The sequence below is a fragment of the Myotis lucifugus genome, unplaced genomic scaffold (assembly GCF_000147115.1).
Source record: "Myotis lucifugus unplaced genomic scaffold, Myoluc2.0 scaffold_386, whole genome shotgun sequence".
Taxonomy (NCBI): Eukaryota; Metazoa; Chordata; class Mammalia; order Chiroptera; family Vespertilionidae; genus Myotis; species Myotis lucifugus.
The window spans coordinates 368,293-393,765 of NW_005871434.1; the positions used below are offsets into that span (position 1 = coordinate 368,293).

Below are 25,473 nucleotides of genomic sequence, written 5' to 3' on the forward strand. Positions count from 1 at the left end.
CTCACACAGGAGAAAAACCCTATGAATGTAATGAATGTGGGAAGTCTTTCAGTCAAAGTATGCACCTTATTGTACATCAGAGAAGTCATACAGGAGAGAAACCCTATGAGTGTAGTGAATGTGGAAAAGCCTTCAGTAAGAGCTCAACTCTTACCCTGCATCAACGAAATCACACTGGAGAAAAACCCTACAAATGTAACAAATGTGGGAAATCCTTTAGCCAAAGTACATACCTTATAGAACATCAGAGACTTCATTCTGGAGTAAAACCTTTTGAATGTAATCAGTGTGGAAAAGCTTTCAGTAAGAATTCATCTCTTACTCAGCATCGGAGGATTCATACTGGAGAGAAGCCTTATGAGTGCATCATTTGTGGAAAGCATTTTACTGGACGATCATCGCTTACTGTACATCGGGTTATTCACACTGGAGAGAAACCTTATGAATGCAATGAATGTGGAAAGGCCTTCAGCCAGAGTGCATACCTTATTGAGCATCAAAGAATTCATACTGGTGAGAAACCCTATGAATGTGATCAGTGTGGGAAAGCCTTCATTAAGAATTCATCCCTTGTAGTGCACCAGAGAACTCATACAGGAGAGAAACCCTATCGGTGTAGTGAATGTGGGAAAGCCTTTAGTCGGAGTACAAACCTTACACGGCATCAGAGAACTCATACATGAGGAAAATTTTCACTGGGCTCGTTATGATGAACTCTTTAGTGATAATCTGATATATCATGTCATGTAGAAACCAATAAATGTAATGATTTTAGGAATCTTTTAGTTGAAGTATATTATACCATATCCGATGATACAGACCACTGCAGAGGAATCATATAAAAGTGGAAAATCTTGATTGAATTAGAAAGTAAAACTTTGCATCCGAAGGCTTAAGTAGCTGATATTCTAAACAATGAGGATTCATGCTGAAGATAAGTTCTGTCGTGTCATACTGCAGATTCTCCTTTGGATGTCAGAGATTTCACATCGGAGAGAATATGTGAGAGTGCTTAACTGGACAGCCCAAAGGCCTGGTATGTACTCTGATCTGTCACTAACTTGGACAAGTCACCAACTTTCACCAGGTCACAGTGCCCTTATTTGATAAATGAGGGATTTTGGATTTAGAAGATCTCCAGGATCCCTTTTAGCTCTATAAAGCAACAAACCTGTAAATATAATGAATGTTGGGACATCCTTAATCTTTTACCACGTTATGTATGTTATTAGATGCTACTATTTTGCAGTCTGGTTTCTCTGGATGTTGTGAGTTAAAATTCTCTATCTCTACCAAATCCTATTATTCTCCCATGCCTACCCCCTTCTCCTTGCATTATTTTCTCCTCTAAACATAGGCTGGTTGCAAACAGGTGATGGAATAATTGTACAAATCTTAATGCAATGGTATGCTGTTTTGAGTCCTCAATTAACAGTCATTAAATTGTTGTTAAATAAGCTAATTACTTAGAAAATAATATAACTTATAGTCTTTTCCTAGGACTCAAATACATATCTTTGTATCATACTGACAATCGAGTGAAAAGGAAGCTAGGCTGAACACTAATAGAAATAAAAATCTCACATTAACAAAATCTTTGTAATTCAAACATATGCAAAACAATCATGGAGATTTTATAGACCTATAGTAAAGACAATTTTATTTCACACACATTTAATACGTGCTATAAACATGTGTTAGGCATGATTAGAAAATCAAAATAAATATGATACATTCTTGTTTTCCAAGGTTTAAACTGAGAAAGTGACAGTGAGATGGGAGAGGAAGAATTCAGGCAAAAATGAGACAGAATCTATATCAGTGGTTCTCAATCTTGGCTGCACATTAGAATCACCTGGGAATCTTTTAAAATCCTGATTTCTGGGCCACATCCTCCAGAAATTCTGTTTCTTTTTTATGGGGTGGGGCCACAACATTAGTAACAAAGAAACAGAATTTCCGAGGGTGAGGCCCAGAAATCAGGATTTTAAAAAGATTCCCAGGTGATTCTAATGTGCAGCCAAGGTTGAGAACCACTGATCTAGATAATGTGGTAACTGATTAAATGTGAATGCTTGAATTTATTTGGATGTATAGGGATGCCATAACTAAAAATAAAAAGTTGACCAATTTGTGGGGCAATGATGAGTTCAGTCTGGGGGCATTTTGATGAGTATGTGGATATCCAAGTGAAGATACATAATAGACTATACACTAAGTAGTAGGGCATTGATTAGAGGGTTCTCTGGGAATATAATAGTTCCCCAAGCCCCAATTCATGGTTTTGCTTTTCACAGTTTGTTACCCACAGTCAACCTTGGATCCAAAAATATTAAATGGAAAATTCCAAAAGAACCCCCACAATTCATGTTTTAAATTGCGCACCATTCTGAGTAGCATGCTGAATTCCCATGCTACCTCACTTCTTTGTGATCTCATCACATAGCCACTGTATCATGTCACGTCATCACAAGAAGGCTGAGTACAGTACAATGAGATATTTTGAGAGACCACGTTCATGTAACTTATTACAGTATCTTGTTAAAATTGTTCTCAATAGTTACTGTTAATCTTTTACTGTATCTAATTTGTAAATTAAACTTTATCTTAAGTATGTATTTATGGGAAAAAACATAGTGTGTGTGTGTATCTATATACCTATCTATTTATCTATCTATCTATCTGTCTATCTATATATATATATATAGTTCAGTACAACTTATTGTTTTAGGCATCCACTGGAGGTCTTGGAACATACTTTGGAAACAACAGTTAAGAGAAACACAAAAAACAGAAAAATCAGGAGAACATTGTGGAACAGAAGTAAAAGGAGAACTTTAATGTAGGGATAGAAATCCTATCTAATAAAGAGGGAATATGCTAATTGACCCTCATGCCATCGCAAAGATGGCGGCGCCCACAGCGAATAAGGATGGAATATGCTAATTGACTGCCCTGCCCTTAAAGATGGCGTTGCTCACAGCCAATAAGGAGGGAATATGCTAATTGACTGCTCTGCCCTCAAAAATGGTGGAACCCACAGCCAATAAGGAGGGAATATGCTAATTGACTACCCCACCCTCAAAGACAGCGGTGCCCACAGCCAATAAGGAGGGCATATGCTAATTTCCACACCCTCAAAGATGGCAATGCCCACAGCCAATAAGGAGAGAATATGCTAATTGACTGCCATGCCCTCAAAGATGGTGGCACCCACAGCCACAAAATGGAGGCGCCCAGTCCCCTCAGCCCTACTGGGGTGCCTGCCTCCAGAGTCCCCCAGTCCCCTCAGCCCCCAAGGGCCAGCCTGACGTGCAGGCAAGCCTCGAATGGCGACTGCCCAGCTGCCCAGGGCCAGCCGGAGGCACAGGCAAGCCTTGGATGGTGGCTTCCCAGCCGCCCAGGGCCACCCGAGGCTCAGGTAACCAGGGCCAGCTGAGGCTTGTGCTGCTGGCAGTGGCAGCAGCAGAGGTGTGATGGGGGCGTCGCCTTCCCCTGATCGCCGGGTCGCCTCCCACCCCTAAGGGCTCCCGGACTGTGAGAGGGAGCAGGCCGGGCTGAGGGACTCCCCCTCCAGTGCATAAGTTTTCATGCACTGGGCCTCTAGTAGTTAATATTTTCAAATGCTACAGAGGGTTAAAGTAAGATAAAAATATAAATATTGCCCTTAGTTTGGTTGATAATCTATGTAAATTTTAGTAGGTTAAAGAGTGAGTTAAAGGTTGAAAAGGACTTAGTAGCTTGACTAGAAAAGGAGTTTAGAAAGATAACTAGAGGGAGATTGGGGTTGAAAGAACCTCTATCAGAAGAGCTTTTGGCTACATCAATAGAAAGCCCAGTTAACAATGGCTTACGAGCAAGTAGGGATTTATTTCCTCATATAATAAATCTGGAGTTGGGTGGGATTGTTCAGAGACAAAATAATTCAATGCCTTGAGTTTCATGGCTTTTCCATCATGGGCACATGGCTGCCACAGCTTCAGGTAAAATATCTGCATTCAATGCAAGAAGAAATGGAGTGTGTAGCACTAGCAACATCACTACCTTTTATCAGAAAAGGTTTTCCCAGACACCCTTCAGCAGACTACTGCTTACATCTCCTTGACCGCAGCTGTGTTACATGGAGACTAATAGCAAAGGAGACTGAGAAAATAAGCATTTGCTCTTGGAGCCTCTATAGTAGGTAGACAAAGAAAAGGTGGTTTGATAAAGGTGTTGACTTAGCCCACAATCTGCTGAAAATGTGTTTGTATGACTTAAGGTAGAAGAATTGAGCATGTTTATCTCCTAAAAGAGCTGTGGAGTCCAGCCGGTGTGGCTCAGTGGTTGAGCATCGACCTATGAACTAGAAGGTCAGGGTTTAATTCCGATCGTGGCACATGCCTGAGTTGCAGGCTCAATCCCCAGTAGGGGGTGTGCAGGAGGCAGCTGATCAATGATTCTCCGTCATCATTGATGTCTTTATCTTTCTCTTCCTCTCCCTTCTCTGAAATCAATTTCATATTTTTAAAAATAATGAAAGAGGTGTGGAGACTCTAAAGGTGCATAAAGGAGGGGATGTGCATCTCAAAGTGGGAAAATAAGATTTGGAGCACAGGTAAAGGATGCAGGAGTCTTTTTCACTGGGAAGGACACTTTCCACTGGAAGAGGTGGTAATCAGTGATGGGTGCAGATGTTTGTGGGTGACAATGGAAGAGGTTCCCTGTGGATTCTCAGTGTTTGGACTTTGGGCAGTTTTAATTCATGGAGTTCGAACATCAAAGACAAAGGAGGAACGGAACACTAAACTGTATCTTCAGAAACTGAGATTTTAAATTTTTCTTCATTTCACCCAGTTTCCTCCTTTCCCTTCACCTATTTTTCTTATACCTCATTCCATCTCAAGAATACAAGTAGATGGGAGGAAAGGCAGTGAAGAAATGGGTAGAAAATAGAAGAAAGTGATTAAGACAGCAGCACATTAAAGGCTCAAAAGGAAGGCACAGGATAAGGGGAAGAAGAAGAATGAAGTTATTGAAGCCTAAGATGGATGTGGTAACTCAAAGTCAATAAAATATTAACCCATGGAGGGAGCACCAGGACACATGACCCAGATAAATGGAGGTTTCACTACTTTTTCAGGAGTTTTGGAAGTCTTAGACCCTGTATGTCAGTTCTCAGCCATCTCGGGCAACAAGTAATGAGGACTTTGTACCTTTCCTCTATCAACAGGTGCAGCACTCCTGGTTCCATGCATTAGACATGACACCTTGGGCAAGGCACTTAACCTTGGTGCCTCCCTTTTCTCATTTGTTAATAGTGCAAACCTCACAGCTTTACTAGTAGGTTGCATTAGGTAAGTAATGTAAAGTGCTTATGAAAGTGTCCAGCGTGTAGTTAGTACCCAACAAATGTTATCACCCTCATGTACCTGAAAACAATAATATCCAAACTCCATAGCATGGCGTCCAGAAACCTTAATTATCTTAGAATGACTATGCTCTCAAAACATACCTTGTAAAAAGGTTTATAAAACTGGGAGTCAGTTCCGCCCCAGCCTGCTGTAATAGCTTACTAACTGGTTTCCCTGTATTCCTTCTAGCCCCACCATAGTGTGTTCTCCACACAACTGACCAGTGATTCTGTCCAAGTATGCTCAGCCATGTCACTATTTTGCTCAAACACCTGTAATGGTTTCCCATCACACACAGATTAAGTCCTGCAATCGTCTTCAAGGGTTCTAGTTACCCTTTGAACTCATCTCCCCCTCTCCCTTGTTCACCAGGCTCTCTCCAGTCATACTGGACTTCTAAGCCTCAAACTCAACCAGGTACCCTTCTCTGGACAGCATGCCTGTTCCCTCCGACTTAGAGGGTTTCCCCCCAGAGAGTCACATGATTTCCTCCCCCACTGTATTCCAGTGTCTGCTCAATATTTTCTGAGAACTTCCTAAAACGCTACTTAAAATAATCCCGAACCTCTGTCACACTCTGAAACTTAACCCAGCTTCACTGTCATCAGTATCTGATATTTTGTTTATTGACTTCCTCCCCGAATAGAATTACACCTGAATAAGTGCAGGGTTTTCAGCCCCTAGAACAATGCCTCACACATAAGTGCTCCAAGTAGGTATCTATAGAAACCTTCAATAAAACCCCAAACAATGCTGTAGTGTCACATGAAAGTCACTGATACTGCTCCCTAAGAGGTAGCCAACGGGTTAGTTCCCTGACAAACCTCAGGTCACATACTTGAATTTTTCACCACCTACAAAATTGAAACCCTCTCATCTTCCTGAAAATCCAGATAAATCGCCAAGAGCCAACTCTTCCACCTGCTCTATGCTTCCCAGGCACCGTGCCCGACGCCACCGCCCAGGTCCCGAACCTCCGCGGCAGCCTCCTCACTCATCTGCCATCCTTCGGCCCTCGTCCTCCCGCCTCCGCATCCCATTTCTCGCCGAACCACTCCAGGCCCGACAGCCGGCCACACTGTCAGTGTCGGTTGCGTCCAGGCCGATGCACAGTCTCGGTCTTTGGTCTGGCGCGCGCCTTTCGGCTACTCCGTCCTCCGGGACCGTTCCTGAGCCGCACTCCTCAGCGGACCTGGCGCCGCTCCACCAGACTGACCTGCCTTATCCCAACTTATCGCTAGCCTCTAGCTTGGGCGTGTTTCAAGGCAGAGACCGAGTCCCAATCTGACCAGAGCGGAATCAAAGCCGCAACTCCCAGTGAGCACGCGGGGAGTTATCTGCAAACTGGACCGGCGACGCCCCGCCGAGGCCTCTGGGAAATGTAGTTTCAGTGTAGAAAGCCTCGGGACCTGGCACAGGGGGGACGGGGAGCGGGCGGAGGGGAGGTAGGAAGTAGGGGGCTGTCTGCTTGGGAGCGCAATATTTTCTTCCGTGCGCCGCGGTGGATTTGCCAGATGGGAAGTGGCCTGGGGAACAGAACGGCTCAGCCTTCGAATTTGGGGAGATTCGTCCCTGCGGTTCCCAGGGCAATGCGCAAGCGCAGTTCAGACCCAGGCTGCAGACTCCAGCTCTTTGTTCTGCGGCGAAGTGGCGATGGAGATCTCTCACTGCTGGCAGGGTCTCCTCGGCAACCCAGGGTAACCAGGCACCGTAGTCAGAGCCTCGTTTGGAGAGCTGGAGTGGCCGTGCGTGGTTGCGTCCGGGGAGAAGAACGGAGATGAAAGCCCGGGTCATGCTCCGTTCTGGAGGACGCCGATGTGATGCCGCAAACTTCCCAGGATGTATGGCTAAGTTTGATTCCAAAGAGAAAAGGGACGACCAGGTATGGGTTCTTGGATTTCGGGCTCGAATCTGCGAGTGCCCTCAGGAGGACGCGGGCAGGGCTTCTGGCGTGCATCTTAGAGCCGACCCCGGGAAGCCCGATTACGCCCAGCGGGCAGATGGTGCTCCGGATGGGGTTGTGACACTATATGTGGAGCCATCCGAGAGGGCAGCAGAGCAGAGGGCGAAGGGTTGTGTGAAGATTCCTAACCCTCTTCCACTTGCTGCCTCCCCCATTTTCCCCAAATACCTGCTTATCTACCTTTCACGCCAGGTGACCCAAACTGGGCCCCGGAAGAGGACAGGCCTGAGGTCAGGGAAGTGCTTGGCTTGAGAGCCTCAACAATGAAGGGGGTGGGAGGGGGGGGGAGGGGAGGAGATCTACCCTTCTTTGCTTCCTTTTGGAGGAGAAAGAAGTCGACTCTCCTGCACTTCCTCACTCCACTCCCAGAAGTAGGCAGCTGTCCAGCGAGGAAAGGCTTCTTTAGAGAGACCTCTCGGAGTAACTTAAGGGCAAAGGCCTGGGAGCGGGTAGAAAGCGTGAGAGCTGGGTCTGGAGAGTGCTTTCTGCAAAGAGAAGTCAATGTATTTATGATATGGAAGGGGGATGCTAGGGGAAATGTGTGTGCGGGGGTAGCAGAATGGTGAGTGATTCCTCTTATTGTGGGGACCAGCAGAAATGCTCTCAGAAGGAGAGAGAATTGGGAGCAAATAGGGACTAAGAATTGGAGGGCTCCCAGGATGTGAATGTTCACAGCCTCACCCTGGACCACTGTGTGCTTTCTTCTGATGCAATCCTCTTCTCATAACAGGTGTGTAGAAGTTTCTGCCTGAGGAGTCCTACTCTGCTTGTTCCTAAAAGAGCTCATTAGAGAAGAAATGGCTTTCAGGCACCTGCCAAACATGGTCCAGGTGAGTGGGGGTTGTTGTGGAGCACTCTTCCACACACTGAATTGCATTAGATTTGAATGTAGAGGTTTGGAGAGTGTGGGCATGTTTCTTTTCCCTGACCAGAGGTTTTTCTCCCAGTCCAGTCTCATTCAGAGGACTGATGCAGTCACTACATTCTCCCTCCCCCACCATGTCAGGCTCATCCTAGTGGGTGTCATCCAAGCTAAAGAACTTGTTAAAGGTCACAAAAGTGACAACTGGAACTGGAATCCAGGTTGGTCCAAAATAGAAACCTGCACTCTTTCTACTAGCAAGTAAGATTAGGGATCTAAAGTGATAAAAGCAGTGCTTAAGGCAGGAGTTGAGAGGAGAGATGGGAACACTTTCTTGAGGAGGTGGGGGTGATCGGGTCGGCAGGGGAGGGCAGTTGGGGGCGATCAGGATGGCAGGGGAGCAGGTAGGCGTAGATCAGGCTGGCAGGCGAGTGGTTAGGGGGTGATCAGGCTGGCAGGGGAGTGGTTAAGGGGTGATCAGGCAGGCAGGCAGAGTGGTTAGGGGCAATCAGGCTGGCAGGCAGGCGAGCGGTTGGGAGCCAGCAGTCCCAGATTGTGAGAGGGATGTCTGACTGCTGGGGTCCAGAGAGGGGTCCCAATTCGAAAAAAGTCCAGCCTGGGTTAAAAAACCCCCCCCCCCCCCCCCCGCCAGTGCATGAATTTCATGCACCAGGCCTCTAGTATTGTAATAACTATGTATGGTGCCAGGTAAGTACTAAACTTACGGGGGGAATCACTTCATAAGTTATATAAATGTCTAATTACTATGTAATATTGTATGTCAACTATAATCATAAAAATTTTAAAAAAGATTATGCTTTCAATTTTAATAATTTACTAAAAGGCTTTGAGCAGAGCCAACCTCTAGAGAATAAGGATATGGACTACACTATGAGGGAGATAGCATTCATTTGAGTGTATAAATTCCAATGAGTTTGGTAAAATTGTTCTAACTCCTTCACATTTAAGCCTGTCTAGGGTAGGAATCTGTGGTAGAAATCATTGCAAGGGATGAGCAGCTCCTAGTTTCTGAGTTGTCCTTTAGGACCCATCTGATGCACCACTTTTTCTGTGCAACTGGTCTCCATGGTGCCAGTGCACTGGGGTATTTCTCTTCCATGACCATTTTCTCAAACTCATTGTTGGTGTTATGCAATTATCTTGTGTTTACACCCTGCCTTAATTGGTTTGCCATGTGAAGGGGTAGCTGCCAGTCAACAGGGATGGGCTTGTTGTTACAGGAATCAGTGACCTTCAAGGATGTGGCCGTGCTCTTCACCCAGGATGAGTGGGCACAGCTGAGCCCTGCTCAGAGGGCCTTGTACAGGGATGTGATGCTGGAGAACTACAGCCACCTGGTCTCACTGGGTAAGTGGGGAGCCTCTGAAGGCTTACCTTAACATGTGGACATCTCTTGGGACCTTAAACTGGTAGCACAGAGCTGGCATGGGCTGATTGAAGATGTTATTTTTAAGTCTATGACATGCCTACCTTGGTGTCCCAGACACAGCATTCTTTTGGAGCATAGAGTGAGTGGGGGTTGAATCCTCCCTCCCTTTGGCAGAGAGAAGGGCATGGGCATAGGTTGTGTATCAGACCTGAGCCATCTTTTTGTCCTCTGGGAACTCATCTCTATCTTGGACCTTCCCATCAATCACCTTTTCCAGCAAGTTCTGAGGACCAGATCTCTTCCTTGCAATGATTTTTCTATAGCAGGAACAGATGTGGTCCATTTTTTCCCCCCTTAAAAACAGGGCTCTTAGGACCCAAACCAGATCTGTTTGCCCAGCTTGGAAAAGGGGAAGAATGGACACCAGAAGACACCTCCCGAGGCTTCTGTCTGGGTAAGACCCTGTGTGTGGGAGGCATGGAGAGAAACTCAGCAAATGCGACAGGCTTGTGGACCTAGAAATGAGCATCTTCTCCCTTTTGTTCACCTCAATACTTTTTGTCACCTTTGTCCCTGCATGCATATGTCACTCCTTTCTTTTGGCCATTTGTGCTTCCCTAAATCCTCCTCTCTGGGATTTTTCTTCTCTCCCTATCTGGTATAGATTAATCATCTCTGGTTTGGAAAACACCTCACATGTAATCTGGGCAGCTCCCCCACCAGGTTCCATTGTCCCATTCAACACTTGACAGTGCAGATTCTGTTCCTACTTCTCCAGTGAGGAGGAGCCACGCTGGGTCACACACAGTAGGGTGGCTTCTTCATAGTTATGGACCAGTAACCATGCTCATCCTGAGGCTACTCTTCTAACTAAACATTGCACATTTCTTCAACTGCTTTCCTGTTTGTCCAGATACATGTACATGTATTCAGCCAGCATTCAGTTACTTTCCACCTTCTGCAGTAGCGCACTAATTAAATTATACTCTGCTGTATCACTCACATCCAGCATCCAAATGCGTGGCATCTGGGTGGGTGGCATAGACTTGTTGCTTAGGGATACAGAGAACATGATAGTTTAGTGGTTGTTACTTGTCTTGAGGAGCCCATTGGATCTGGTAGCTTAAGAGCAGGAACAGGGGTGCCTCTCCTACCCCTGAATGTGCTAAAGCAGCGGTTGCCAACTGGTGGTCCGCGGACCACTGGTGGTCTGTGAGGTCAGAAAGGTTGGCAACTGCTGGTTTAAGGAAACCTTTGGAGCAGCAGTCGCCAACCAGTGGTCCATGGACTACTGGTGGTCTGTGAGGTCTGAAAGGTTGGTGACCGCTGTTCTAGAGAGCTTATTGCCTTATCCAGTACTACATTACAACATTTCACTTTTACTATCACACTTGCAGGCTATAAAATACACACACACACACACACACACACACACACACACACACACACACTCTAGAGGCCCGGTGCATGAAATTCGTGTACTGGCGGGGTGTTCCCTCAGCCCACCCTGCCCCCTCTCAAGTCCGGGAGCCCTTTCCTCTTTTGGCCTGCGATCGGCCTGGGAGGCTGTGGGCTGGCCGCCCTTTCCTCTCAGGGCCTGCGATGAGCCAGAGAGGCTGCCGGCGGCCCGCCCTTTCCTCTCTGGTCCTGCGATCGGCCAAGGAAGCTGCAGGCAGGCTCGCTCTCTCCTCTCTCAGCCTGCTCTGGGCCGCGGCGGCTCGGGCTGGCCCCCATGTCCCTGTCCGTGTCTGCTTTGGCCCCCCTATCTCTGTCTCCGCTCAGGGCCTCACCTGTGCACGCAACCTCCTCCTGTCTGGTTGTGACCCATTAGGGCGGGCGTCCCAACCTAATTTGCATATTACATCTCTCTCTCCCCTCTCTCTCTCTCTCTCTCTCTCTCTCTCTCTATATATATATATATATATATATATTTGAAAACCTTACTGATGTTTCACAGTAGTAGGCAGGAATTTATATCTTACGTTAAAAAACTATATACCTATAATGTCTAGGACACAATCTCTTATGGAATTTAAATGTATGAACTCCAAAACAGTTATCAAAAACATTTTTTACCCCAATAGCATTCTGAATTTGTATGTTTTATTACAAACAAATAAGGCATCTTAATATTTCATTCTGTATTAAACAAACATTGTTATTACAGACAAGGGGGGGATTATACAAATTCATTCACTGTCCTACCACTCCAGTATCATGAATGCATTCTTCCATTTACTCGTCACTAACACTAGCTCTTTTGCACTGGTGTGCGGGGAACATGAACATGAAGAAGGACTTTGATGCCGATAAGGGACTCTATAGTCAGGTGTGGGAATGACTTGAAAAACCTGGTGGTTGTGATTCATTTCTTCCCAGATGCCTTTCACAGCCCTCAGATCTAGCACTTCTTTTTTTTAATTTATTTTTATTTTTATTTATTTATTTATTTACTTATTTAAATATATTTTTTATTGATTAAGATATTACATATGTGTCCTTATCCCCACGTTACTCCCTCACCCCCCCCCCCGCTCATGCCCTCACCCCCCCGTTGTCCGTGTCCATTGGTTAGACCTATATGCTTGCATGTAAATCCTTTGGTTGATCTTTCCCCCTTACCCCCACCCTCCCCTACCTTCCCTCCAAGGCCCGACAGTCCAATCAATGCCTCTCCGTCTCTGGATCAGTCCTTGTTCACCAGTTTATGTTGTTCATTATATTCCACAAATGAGTGAGATCATGTGATATTTATCCTTCTCTGACTGGCTTATTTCACTTAGTATAATGCTCTCTAGTTCCATCCATGCTGTGGCAAATGGTAAGAGTTCCTTTTTCTTCTTCCTCTTCTTAAAGAATACCTTTCAGCATTTCATATAATGCTGGTTTGGTGGTGGTGAACTCCTTTAGCTTTTGCTTATCTGTGAAGCTCTTTATCTGACCTTCAATTCTGAATGATAGCTTTGCTGGATAAAGTAATCTTGGTTGTAGGTTCTTGCTATTCATCACTTTGAATATTTCTTGCCACTCTCTTCTGGCCTGCATGGTTTCTGTTGAGAAATCAGCTGACAGTCGTATGGGTACTCCCTTGTAGGTAATTGAGTCTCTTTCTCTTGCTGCTTTTAAGATTCTCTCTTTGTCTTTTGCTCTTGGCATTTTAATTATGATGTGTCTTGGTGTGGTCCTCTTTGGATTCCTTTTATTTGGGGTTCTCTGCGCTTCCTGGACTTGTAAGTATTTTTCTTTCCCCAGGTAGGGGAAGTTTTCTGTCATTATTTCTTCAAATAGGTTTTCAATATCTTCCTTTCTCTTCTTCTGGCACCCCTATAATTCTGATGTTGGTACGCTTGAAGTTGTCCCAGAGGCTCCTTACACTATCTTCATATTTTTGGATTCTTTTTTCTTTTTGCTTTTTCGGTTGGGTATTTTTTGTTTCTTCGTGTTTCAAATCTTTGACTTGATTCTTGGGATCCTCTTGTCTGCTGTTGGTTCTCTGTATATTATTCTTTATTTCAGTCAGTGTATGCTTAATTTCTAGTTGGTCTTTTTTCATATCCTCCAGGGTCTCACTAAATTTATCGGCAGTTTCCAGAAAATTCTTGAAAAACTTTATAAACGTGGTTTTGAACTCTATATCCAGTCGTTTTCTTTCCTCCATTTCTGTCATTTGTGACCTGTTTCTTTGTCTCTGCATTTTGGCTGCTTCCCTGTGTTGATAGAGTGGCTTTCTGTGCTAGGTGTCCTATAGGGCCCAGTGGCTCAGCCTCCCCAGTTACCTGAGGTGGACACTCTTGGTGCACCCCCTTGTGGGCTTTGTGCACAGTCTTGTTGTAGTTATGCTTTGATTGTTGTAGGTATCACTGGGAGGAATTGATCTCCAGGCCAATTGGCAGTGAGAATCAGCTGTGTCTGCAGTGGGAGAACTTCTGTGCTGAAGACACCCTTCTGGGGCAAGACTTGTTTCTGTGGGGCTTTGGTGCTCACTGAGTCTGCCCCCTGAGTGTGTCCCTTATGGATCCGAGGAGTTGTAATCTGGATGGTCCCACTCTGACCACTGGGTACACTGGCTCTTGGATCTAAGGAGGTGCTATTTTAGCCTCTGCCTGAGGATACCCAGCAGGAGCTACGAAGAGATCTGCAGGTTCCCCTTCCTTTTTTGGGGTTTGGAGGTGCCCAGGTGAGGCCCAGCTGTGAAGCAATGCAAGCTGCTGTGGGGCCTTGGGCCTTCTCTTGGAAGTTCTGGGTCTGTCTGGCCCAGCTGCAATTTGTTAGGTAATTTTCAGGTTGCAAAAGGCCAGGGCATTCATATGCAAAAGCCTCTGCTGCAGCCTGGGTGGGGCGGGGTCTAGGAATCAACAGGGCTGAGCAAGCAGCTATGGTTGTTCCTCAGCCCTGCCATAAGGGGCCGCGTGTCTCAGTGTCCCCGTAATTGCTGCAAGCACCTCTGAGGGAAAGCCTCCCTCAAGTTCCGAGTTCTGCCTGCTGCCAGACAGTCCAGTTTCTCCCCTTATGAGCCCTGGGTCCCCAGAGACTTCCCGGAACCAGAGTTCAGAGCAGTCGGGAGCTTGTGACTCCCTCCCAATTCAAAAAGACAGCCACGTCCTCAGGTACCAGCCCCTTTCCGCGCACACGCTCTAGCCTCCGTACCTCTGCACTTTACTTCCGCACCTCCTCTGAGTCTCAGTGCTTTTCTCTTTCCTTCTAGTTGTAGAATTTCCACTCAGCCAGACTTCCTGTAGTTCTGGATGATGTCTGTTTTGTCTTTTCGTTGTATTTTTGAAGTTGTTGTGGGAGGCAGCAATTTCCGGTGTTTACCTATGCCGCCATCTTGGTTTCTCCCCAGCACTTCTTATTTGTGCATTGCCTGGACACCCTAAACTTTGAGCCTACTCATGTTTATGTTGTTCATCAGTTTATGTTGTTCATTATATTCCACAAATGAGTGAGATCATGTGATATTTATCTTTCTCTGACTGGCTTATTTCACTTAGCATGATGCTCTCCGGAACTTTCAGACCTTTAAAAAATTCTCCTAGTTCCATTCTTGAGAAATGGTATCTCATTGTGGTAATAAATTACATTTCCTTGTTTGCTGGCAAAGTTGAATATCTTTTTATATGTTGATTATTTGTTTCCTATAACTTACATATTTATGTTCTTTGCCCAATTTTCTATTATTTTTTTTTACTAATTTCTGGGAGTTTTGTATATATTCAGGAATCTAATACTTTATTAGTTAATATGTATTTCAGTCTATAACTTATCTTTTCTCTTTATTAACATAAATTCTTCATTAATGAACAAGAATAGATCAGTCTTTATCTTTATGATCTATTTATTTTTCTGTGTCCTGTTTAAATAATCCTTTCTGCATCCGGATCCATGAGGGAATGATTTGGTCTTGTTTGATCTTGTGTCCCCAGGACACCAGGTCCCAGTATGTAGTTGTTGAGTGAAAGCATAAATTTCTAATATTTACTTTTGTCTTTTTTCTGTATAAGTCTTATCTGAGGTTTGCTTTTTTAGTAGACTTTTTAATGAATAAATGCTTGACTTAGCTAATCCTTTCTATTTTATATTGATCTAGTTCATTAATATTTGTTTTTTTAATTTAAATCTTTATTGTAGAGAGCATTATAGATGTCCCCTTCCTCCCCCTCCAATACCCCTTTCACTTGGTTCCAGCACTGCCTCAGGCCTGTGCATATGAGATCTTTGGTTAATCTCTTCCTGCTCCTTCCACTCACCTTTCCTCTGAGATTGGTCAGTCTGTTCCATGTTTCTATGCCTCTGATTCTATTTTTTAGATTTGTTGCTAGATATGTATTCATTGCCATTTTATTGTTCATATTTTTTATCTTTTTTTTCCTTCTTTTTCTTCCTCTTCTTAAAGAATACCCTTCAACATTTCATGGAATACTGGTTTGATGGTGATGAACTTCTTTAGCTTTTTCTTGTCCATGAAGCTTTTTATCTGACCTTGAATTCTAAATGATAACTTTTCTGGGTAGAGTAATCTTGGTTGTAGGTTCTTTGCTATTCATCACCTTGAATATTTCTTGCCACTCCCTTCTGGCCTGCAAAGTTTCTGTTGAGAAATCAGCTGACAGTTATATGGGCACTCCCTTGTAGGTAACTAACTGCTTTTCTCTTGCTGCTTTTAAGATTCTCTCTTTGTCTTTAACTCTTGGCATTTGAATTATGATGTGTCTTGGTGTGGGTCTTTTTGGGTTCCTCTTGTTTGGGACTCTTTGTACTTCCTGGGCTTGTAAGTCTATTTCTTTTACCAGGTATGGGGAGTTTTCTGTCATGATTTCTTCAAATAGGTTTTCAATATCTTGCTCTCTTCTTTTTCTGGTACCCTCATAATGTGAATATTGGTACGCTTGAAGTTGTCCCAGAGGCTCCTTACACTATCTTCTTATTTTTTTAATTCATTTTTCTTTTTGCTATTCTGATTGGGTGTTTTTTGCTTCCCCATATTCCAAGTTGTTGATTTGATTCTCAGAATCCTATACTCTACTGTTGAATCCCAGTAAATTATTCTGTATTTCAGTTAGTGTAGGCTTAATTTCTGATTGGTCCTTTTTCATGTCTTTGAAATTCTCACTAAGGTTCTTGTCTCGCTAAGTCCCTTGAAACTCTCATTAACTCCCTTGAAGCTCATTAAGATCCTTGAGCAACTTTATAACCATTGTTTTGAACTCTGTATCCAGTAGTTTGCTTGCTTCCATTTCTTTCATTTGTGACATGTTTCTTTCTTTGTCTCCCCATTTTGGCTGCTTCCCTGTGTTTGTTTCTATGTATTAGGTAGAACTGCTATGTCTTCCGGGCTTAGTAGAGTGGCCTTGTGTAATAGGTGTCTGGTAGGACCCAGTGGCTCAGCCTTCCCAGTCACCTCAGCTGGGCCTTCTAGGTGCACCCATGTGTGGGCTGTGTGTACAGTCTTGTTATAGTTGAGCCTTCATTGCTATTGGTGTCACTGGGAGGAATTGACCTCCAGACCAATTAGCTGAGAGGACCAGCTGTAACTACAGTGGAAGAGCTGCTATGCAGGAAACACCCCTATGGAGCAGGACTTGCTTTAGTGAGGCTTTGGTGATCGCTGAGTCTGGTCCTTGAGTGTGTTGCTTGTGGATGTGTAGAGTTGTAATCTGGTATGGTCTGAAGCTGTCCACAAGGTGCACTGGCTTGGAGCCTCCTGGGAGGTACAAAGTTAGCCACTGCCTGGGGTCACCTAGCAGGAGCTACAAAGAGATCTGCAGATGGCTGCTATTTGTATTGGGCTTGGAAGTCCCCAGGCAAGGCCCAGCTGTGAAACAAGGCAGATTGGTGCTAGTGCCAGGTCTTGGGCCTCTTATTGATAGATATTGGGCACACTGACACCAGCTGCTGCTTATATGAGAGATATTAGAAAATTCTGATGCCTGAGCTGCGACAGGGCATTCATATGGAAAAGCCGCTGCAAATAGCTTGGTTTAGGTTGCAAATTGAATAGAGCAGAGTCTCAGGAAATCACCAAGGCAGAGCAAACAATGTGGTTCATGCTGATAAAAACTCAGATATGGCTGCCAGTCAGCTCTGGGATGGGGGAGGTTCCAGCACAGGAACAATGACCCCTTGTGAGCACCCCCGTCTGTCAGAAAGCTGCCCTTGAGTCCCTGCCCTGATGCCAGACAATCTAGTTCCTCCCAGTATGTCCCAGGATACCCTAAAGCTGCTGCCTGGTGCCAGAGCTCAGAGGAAGCAGGACCATGTAAGTTCCTACACCAGCCCTTTAAGAGGAACTGCTGGGTCTCCAGCAGTCTCTGTGTCACTTAACCACAATCCCTGAAGTTATGGGGACTTCTCTTCCCAGCTCTGGAACCCTGGGCTGGTATGATACTGGGACCTCTTGTTTTTCAAGGGAGGCCTCTGCAGCCTAGATATCCCTCCCGATTGAAAAAAAATGCCACACAAAGGTGTTGGACTAGCCCGTTCCATGCCTCCGCTCCTCCTACTAGTCTCAGTGTGCTTTCTTCTTTACTTCTCTGGTTGTAGGACTTCCATTCAGCCAGATTCCAGGCAGTTTGAATGATGGTTGTTCTGTATTTTAGTTGTAATTTTGATGTGGTTGTGGGAGGCAGTGATACCGGTGTTTACCTGCTCTGCCATCTTGGTTCCCAGTTCATTAATTTTTGCTTTTCATTATTTCTTTCCTTTGACATTTTGGAGTTTATTCTGTTCTTTTTTATTTGTAGACTTAAATTTTCTCGAAGTAATACATTCATTTAAAGTTTATATACTTTGAGAGAGAGAGAGAGAGAGAGAGAGAGAGAGAGAGAGAGAGAGAAACATTGATTTGTTGTTCCACTTATGTATGCATTCATTGGTTGATTCTTGTATGTGCCCTGACCGGGGATCAAACCCACAATCTTGGTGTATCAGGACAATGCTCTAACCACCTAAGCTTCCTGGCCAGGATTGAGTACATGCATTTAGTTTAATGAAACTACAATGTTTATTATGAAAAACAGTGGCCCCTTGTCCCCTCTCTTCCACTTTCTCTTCTTTTAGTTGAGTATTTGATCTATTTGTTTTCATGTCTCCAAGTAACATGTTTGTATTACTACATCTTTAACTTTTCAGTTTTAGACATTATTTATTTATTTAAAAATATATTTATATTGATTTCAAAGAGAAAGGGAGAGGGAGAGAGAGCTAGAAACATCAATGATGAGAGAGAATCGATTGGCTGCCTCCTGCACGCCCCCTATTGGGGATCAAGTCCACAACCCTGGGCATGTGCCCTTGACTGGAATCAAACCTGGGACCCTTCAGTCCACAGGCCAATGCTCTATCCACTGAGCCAAACCAGCTAGGTCTAGACATTTTTTATTGAATTCTTTCTATAAAAAGTGAGGATGAAACTCACTGCCCCAACTAGTCATCTAGCCTTTCATTCCCTGTGTTCTCAGTAGAGCTGTAGAATCCTTTTGATCTGAATAATAATCAGTGTTTACATCCTTAAGAACTATTCACAAAACTGATCCATGTAGTGAATTATGACAACTTTTGCTTGACAATCTTATTCCCAGCATTCATTGGCTCATAGCTCCATTTAATTTAATTTAATCTCAGCCCTTCTCCAGTTGTCTGAATCTTGTCTCAAGACTTTCAGATTCATCAGACAATGTGACAGCTTCATTTTCCTGGAAAAGCCTTTTCTGGAACGTGTGACCTGCTCCATTCTAGAGTGGCTGGTGCCTAGCTCTTGTCTTCCTGTGAAGCCCCTCACTCCTGGCTGCATGTCTCCTGTCATCTTCCTGCTTAGTTTGCTCCCTTCTTTGGTGGCATACATCTTTTAATAGCTTCCTAAGAAAGAGTTTATTTTTTTTATAGCCTATCATGTCTGTAAATGTCTATTTTCTGCCCTGACACTTTCTGGGTCGTTTGACTACATAGAATTCAGCACTGGAAATCTTTTCCTTCAGAATTTTGAAGACATTGCTCCATTGTTTCTGGATTACAGGCTGCTCGTGCGAAATACAAAATCATTCTAAATCTTCATCAGTTGTGACTTTTCTTCTTCTTCAAAACCTTGCAGGAGTTCCTGCTTTACACCAGTGTTCTGAAGTTTCCAAGTGATATACCCTGGCGTGGTTCTGTTTTTATCCATTGGGCATCCATGAGCCTTTGGTTGAGTGTTTGGTGAGGCCTTTCCATCTAAAATGCCTGCCCTTTGCATTTTGTGTGACCAGTCATCCACCATGACCAGAAGTTGAACTTACTTACCCCTATTGGTTTTAACAGTACATTTTTAAAAATGCCTCTAAACATTCAATAAAATTTAAGTGAACTTTTTCGTTATTATCTTATACCTTAATTCTTCCAGATTCATGTTGACAGTTTATACTTTTTTAAAAAAGAACAGCACATTTATATTTTAGCTGATGGGTTTTTCTGTAAATTGTGTGTGTGTGTGTGTGTGTGTGTGTGTGTGTGTGTGTAATGGTATGGTTAAAGTCTCTATTCATTCTTTACCACTGTCAGATTTCTAGGTATTTGGTTGGAAATCGTTTGGCATTAGACTTGATGTTATTAGAGAACTTAGAATTCAAAGACAGTGCAAATATTTTTATTCTCAAAGGAATGTTTTAATTCACACTCTGTTGTTGGACACTATTCTTTTGTTGAGCTAATCCATTTTTATGGACTTTTATTAGCATTGTACCTAATATGCACTCAGAATTTATTGAATTGTTCCCAGTTTAAATCAATAAACAATATGTTACTGTCCCTTGAAAAAATAAAATGCCTACCCTTTGGTTCTTTAATTATAGTAGGAGACATTTTCTTCTATTATTGTTTGATTTCCACCTTCAGTTTTTTCTTATCTTCATGGAATGCCCAATACCTCCTGGACTGGTCTTCTAATTTTATTTTTATTAAAATTTTCATCTTTATGCTTTTTTGTTCTACTTTTTGACAGAATTTTTAATTTTATCCTCCAGTTCTCCTATTGAAGTTTTAAAAATATTTTTAATCAGCTTCATTAAAGTATAATACACATGCAATAAACTTAACCAGTTTAAAGTGTAATATTTGATCAGACAATCATACAGTTGTGTAACCATCACAAATCAAGAAAAATAACATTCCAGTCACCCCTAAAAATTCCTTTACCTCTTTGTAGTTACTTTCCTGGCTGCCACTGATCTGTTTCCATGGCAATTTATGTTTCCAGGATCTCCTGCAAATTGAATTACGTGGCATGTACTCTTTTGCGTCTGACTTCTTTTACTTAATATAATATCTTTGAGACTTATCCTTACGGTTTCATATGTCATAGTCCCTTGCTTTGCTGAGTAGCATCCTGTTGTGTGTGGCTGGACAACTAATTTGTCTATCCATTCATTAACGAACATTTGGGTTGTTTTCAGTATTTGCCTGAAGTTTCTCTGAACATTCTGATACGAGTTTTTGGGTGGGCATATTTTTAGTTCCTATGCTTTTTCTGGCCATATGTTTTGATTGAGATAAATGTCTAGAAGTAGGGTTGCTGGGTTTTATACTAAATGTGTATTTAGCTTTATAATAAATTGTGGAACTGTTATCAAAGTGACAGGTCCATTTTGCATTCCCACAGCAATGTATGCAAGGTCCTGGGGTTTCTGGACCTGCTACTCCAGTGCAGTGCCAAGCAGCTGCTATGAGAGCAGCTTGTTCCCTGTTTCAGGTGGAAAATTTCAGTCTTTCACTCCTGAGGTTTTAATAGGTGCTCTTTATCAGGTTAAGGGAGTTTATAACTATTCCTGGTTTAATGGGAGTTTTTACCATAAACAGATACTGAATATTTAAAAGTCCAATCCTTTTCTGAATTCTTAAGATGATGTTGTGATTGATATAGTGAATTACATTGATTGGTTTTAAAATGTCAAATTAAATTGGCATTCCTGGAATAAATCCAAGTTAGTGTTGATATATTATATTTTTTAGATAGTGCTAGATTTAATGTGCTAACATTTTAAGAATTTTTGCATCAAGATTCATGAGTAATATTAGTTTGTAATTTTCTCTGGCAAGGCAGTGCCTCTGATCATTTGTGGAGTCAGAAGAGGAACATCCCTAGCTTCTCTGAGTTGAGGAAGGGATCTGGGGCCTAAAGGCTTTGCAATTTGACCATGAACCTCCTTCCTTTATCTACTTCCTCTCTCCACTCCTGGATGTACCTGATGTACAATTCTTGAAACTTTTGATTTGGAAATAAATTGGGTTAGTTTCTTGTCCCTCCCTGGGGGTGGCCTCTTGACTACATTGTATAAGACACTTGCATGCCTTGCTTGAAATCCTAGAGTTATATAATTTAAAACCATACCTTTTATTTATTTTATTTTATGTGGGCCAATGCAGCTAGGGCTGTAGATCCTTAGTTCAATCACACTGAAGTGACCTGGGCCCAGGGAGAGCTGACTCTGAGTGCTCCCAGTTTCGGAGATTCCAGTCCTCCTCACCAGTTCATCTTCAAGTGGTAAAACCAGGGTGCATGTGACTCCCTTCTACATTAACAATTAAATGAGTGTTGTCCTGTAACCTAAAACATTAAAAAGATAAATATTCTTTTTTCCCCTTTATTGAATAAGATATTACAAATGTGTCCTTATTCCCCCATTGTCCCCTCATCCCCCCAATCCTGCCCTCACCCTCACCCCCTGTTGTCCACATCCATCACTTATGCTTGTATGCATGCATACAAGTCCTTTGGTTGATCTCTCCCCCTCACCCCCACCCTCCCCTGCTTTCCCTCTGAGTTTTGAGCATCTGATCGATGCTTCTCTGTCTCTACATCTGTTTTTGTTCATCGGTTTACGTTGTTCATTATAATTCACAAATGAGTGAGAGCATGTGATATTTATCTTTCTCTGACTGACTTATTTCACTTAGCATAATGCTCTCCAGCTCCATCCATGCTGTTGCAAATGGTAGGAGTTCCTTCCTTTTTACAGCTGCATAGTATTCCATTTTATAGATGTACCACAGTTTTTTAATCCACTCATCTGCTGATGGGCACTTAGGCTGATTCCAAATCTTAGCTATTGTAAATTGTGCTGCTATGAACATAGGGATGCATATATCCTTTCTGATTGGTGTTTCTGGTTTCTTGGGATATATTCCTAGAAGTGGGATCACTGGGTCAAATGGAAGTTCCATTTTTAGTTTTTTGAGGAAACTCCATACTGTTCTCCACAGTGGTGGGAATGCACCAGTTTGCACTCCCACCAGCATTGAACGAGGGTTCTTTTTTCTCCACATCCTCGCCAGCATTTGTCATTTGTTGATTTGTTGATGATAACCATTCTGATAGGTGTGAGATGGTACCTCATTGTCGTTTTGATTTGCATCTCTCGGATGATTAGTGACTTTGAGCATGTTTTCATATGTCTCTCAGCCTTATGTATGTCCTCTTTCAAAAAGTGTCTATTTAGGTCCGTTGCCCATTTCTTGATTGGATTGTTTATCTTCCTTTTGTTAAGTTGTATGAGTTCCCTATAAATGTTGGAGATTAAACCTTTATCGGAGATATCATTGGCAAATATGTTCTCCCATGCAGTGGGTTTTCTTGTTGTTTTGTTGATGGTTTCTTTTGCTGTGCAGAAGCCTTTTATTTTGATATAGTCCCATTTGTTTATTTTCCCTTTAGTTTCCATTGCCCTAGGAGCTGTGTCAGTGAAGAAATGCCTTCGGCATATATCTGAGATTTTGCTACCTGTGGATTCCTCTAATAATCTTATGGTTTCCCATCTTACGTTTAAGTCCTTTATCCATTTTGAGTTTATTTTTGTGTATGGTGTAAGTTGGTGGTCTAGTTTCATTTTTTTGCATGTGTCTGACCAAATTTTCCAGCACCATTTATTGAAGAGACTGTCTTGACTCCATTGTATGTTCTTGCCTCCTTTGTCAAATATTAATTGAGCATAGTGGTTTGGGTCGATTTCTGGGTTCTCTATTCTATTCCATTGGTCTATATGTCTGTTCTTGTGCCAGTACCAGGCAGTTTTGAGAACAGTGGCTTTGTAATACAGCTTGATATCTGGTATTGAGATCCCTCCTACTTTGTTCTTCTTTCTCAGGATCGCAGCAGCTATTCGGGGTGTTTTTTGTTTTTGTTTTTTTTTAATTCCAGATGAATTTTTGGAGCATTCTTTCTAGATCTGTGAAATATGCTGTTGGTATTTTAATGGGGAGTGCATTGAATCTATAGATTGCTTTGGGTAGTATGGACATTTTGATGATGTTGATTCTACCAATCCATGAACATGGTATGTTCTTCCATCTGTTTATGTCTTCCTCTATCTCTTTTTTCAATGTCCTGTAGTATTCTGGGTAGAGGTCTTTTACCTCCTTGGTTAAGTTTATTCCTAGGTATCTTAATTTTTTTTTGGTGCAATGGTAAATGGGATTGTTTTTTTAATTTCTCTTTCTGTAAGTTCACTATTGGCGTATAAAAATGCCATAGATTTCTTGTCATTAATTTTGTATCCTGCTACATTGCCAAATTCATTTATTACATCTAATAATTTTTTGATGGAGTCTTTAGGGTTTTCTAAGTACAGTATCATGTCATCTGTGAATAATGACAATTTTACTTCTTCTTTTCCAATTTGGATGCCTTTTATTTCTTCTTCTTGTCTGATCGCTTTGGCTAGCACTTCCAGTACTATGTCAAATAGGAGTGGTGAAAGTGGGCATCCCTGTCTTGTTCCTGTTCTTAAGGGAAATGAGTTTAGTTTTTGCCCATTGAGTATGATGTTGGCTGTAGGTTTGTCATATAAGGCTTTTATTATGTTGAGGTATGATCCCTCTATTCCCACTTTGCTGATTGTTTTTATCAGAAAAGGGTGTTGGACTTTGTCAAATGCCTTTTCTGCATCAATCGATATGATTATGTGATTTTTGTCTCTCAACTTGTTTATGTGATGTATCACGTTTATTGATTTACGGATATTGTACCAGCCTTGCATTCCTGGAATAAATCCCACTTGGTCATGGTGTATGATCTTTCTAATGTAATGCTGGATCCGGTTTGTTAGAATTTTGTTGAGGATTTTAGCATCTATCTTCATCAGGGATATTGGCCTGTAATTCTCTTTCTTTGTGGTGTCTTTATCTGGTTTTGGGATTAGGGTAATGGTGGCTTCATAGAAAGAGCTTGGAAGTGTGCCTTCCTCTTGAATTTTTTGGAATAGTTTGAGAAGGATTGGCTTTAGTTCTTATTTGAATGTTCGGTAAAACTCCCCTGTGAAGCCATCTGGTCCAGAGCTTTTGTTTGCTGGAAGCTTTTTGATTACTGTTTCAATTTCATCAGTAGTTATTGGCCTATTCAGGTTTTTTTATTCTTCCTGATTGAGTTTTGGAAGCTTGTATTTTTCTAGGAATGTGTCCATTTCGTTGAGGTTGTCCAGTTTGTTGGAGTAGAGTTGTTCGTAGTATTTTTTGACAATCCTTTGTATATCAGTAGGGTGAGTTGTTACTTCACCTCTTTCATTTCTGATTTTGTTTATTTGGGTCCTCTCTCTTTGTTTCTTGGTGAGCCTGGCTAGAGGTTCATCAATCTTGTTAATCCTTTCAAAGAACCAGCTCTTGGTTTCATTGATCTTTTGTATTGTTTTTTTGGTCGCTATGTTGTTTACTTCTGCTCTGATCTTTATTATTTCCTTCCTTCTGGATACTGTGGGCTTTTCTTGTTGCTCTCTTTCTAACTCTTTGAGTTTGTAGGGTTAGATCATTTATTGCCAGTTTTTCTTGTTTTTTGAGGTAGGCCTGTAGAGCTATGAACTTCCCTCTCAGGACTGCTTTCATTGTGTCCCATAGATTTTGGATTGTTGTGTTTTCATTGTCATTTGTTTCCAGTATGCTTTTTATTTCTTCTTTGATCTCTCTGGTAACCCAGTCATTGCTTAATAGCATGCTATTTAGCCTCCAAGTGTTTGATTTTTTTTCAATGTTTTTATTGTAGTTGATTTCTAATTTTATGCCATTGTTATCTGAGAAGATGCTTGTTATGATTTCTATTCTCTTGAATTTGAGGAGACTTTGCCTGTGTCCTAATATATGGTCTATCTTTGAAAATGTCCCATGTGCACTGGAGAAGAATGTATATTCTGTAGCTTTGGGGTGAAATATTCTGAAGATGTCAATTAAGTCCATCTGATCTAGTGAGTCATTTAGGATTGCTGTTTCTTTGCTGATTTTTTGTTTAGAGGATTTATCCAGTGGTGTCAGTGGGGTATTAAAGTCCCCCTACTATGACTGTATTGCTATCGATCTCTCCCTTGATATCTTCCAGAAGTTGTTTTATGTATTTGGGTGCTCCTGTATTGGGTGC

General features: G+C 42.5%; 1 protein-coding gene across 4 annotated transcripts in view; it reads left to right on the forward strand.

Moving 5' to 3' along the window:
* The first annotated feature begins 6,885 nt into the window (after positions 1 to 6,885).
* The window catches only part of LOC102433718 (zinc finger protein 454), a 48,346-nt gene continuing 29,758 nt past the window's right edge, over positions 6,886 to 25,473 (forward strand). The window contains exons 1-5 of one of the 4 annotated variants that reach the window (XM_023743364.1): positions 6,886 to 7,275; positions 8,087 to 8,186; positions 9,460 to 9,586; positions 9,973 to 10,062; positions 19,195 to 19,259. In XM_023743364.1, the coding sequence (XP_023599132.1) occupies positions 8,154 to 8,186; positions 9,460 to 9,586; positions 9,973 to 10,062; positions 19,195 to 19,235 (291 nt within the window). In that variant the 5' untranslated portion in view covers positions 6,886 to 7,275; positions 8,087 to 8,153 and the 3' untranslated portion in view covers positions 19,236 to 19,259. Of the gene's footprint in view, positions 7,276 to 8,086; positions 8,187 to 9,459; positions 9,587 to 9,972; positions 10,063 to 19,194; positions 19,260 to 25,473 lie in introns of those variants that run through there. The other 3 variants (XM_006101901.3, XM_023743362.1, XM_023743363.1) reach the window with 3 other exon arrangements.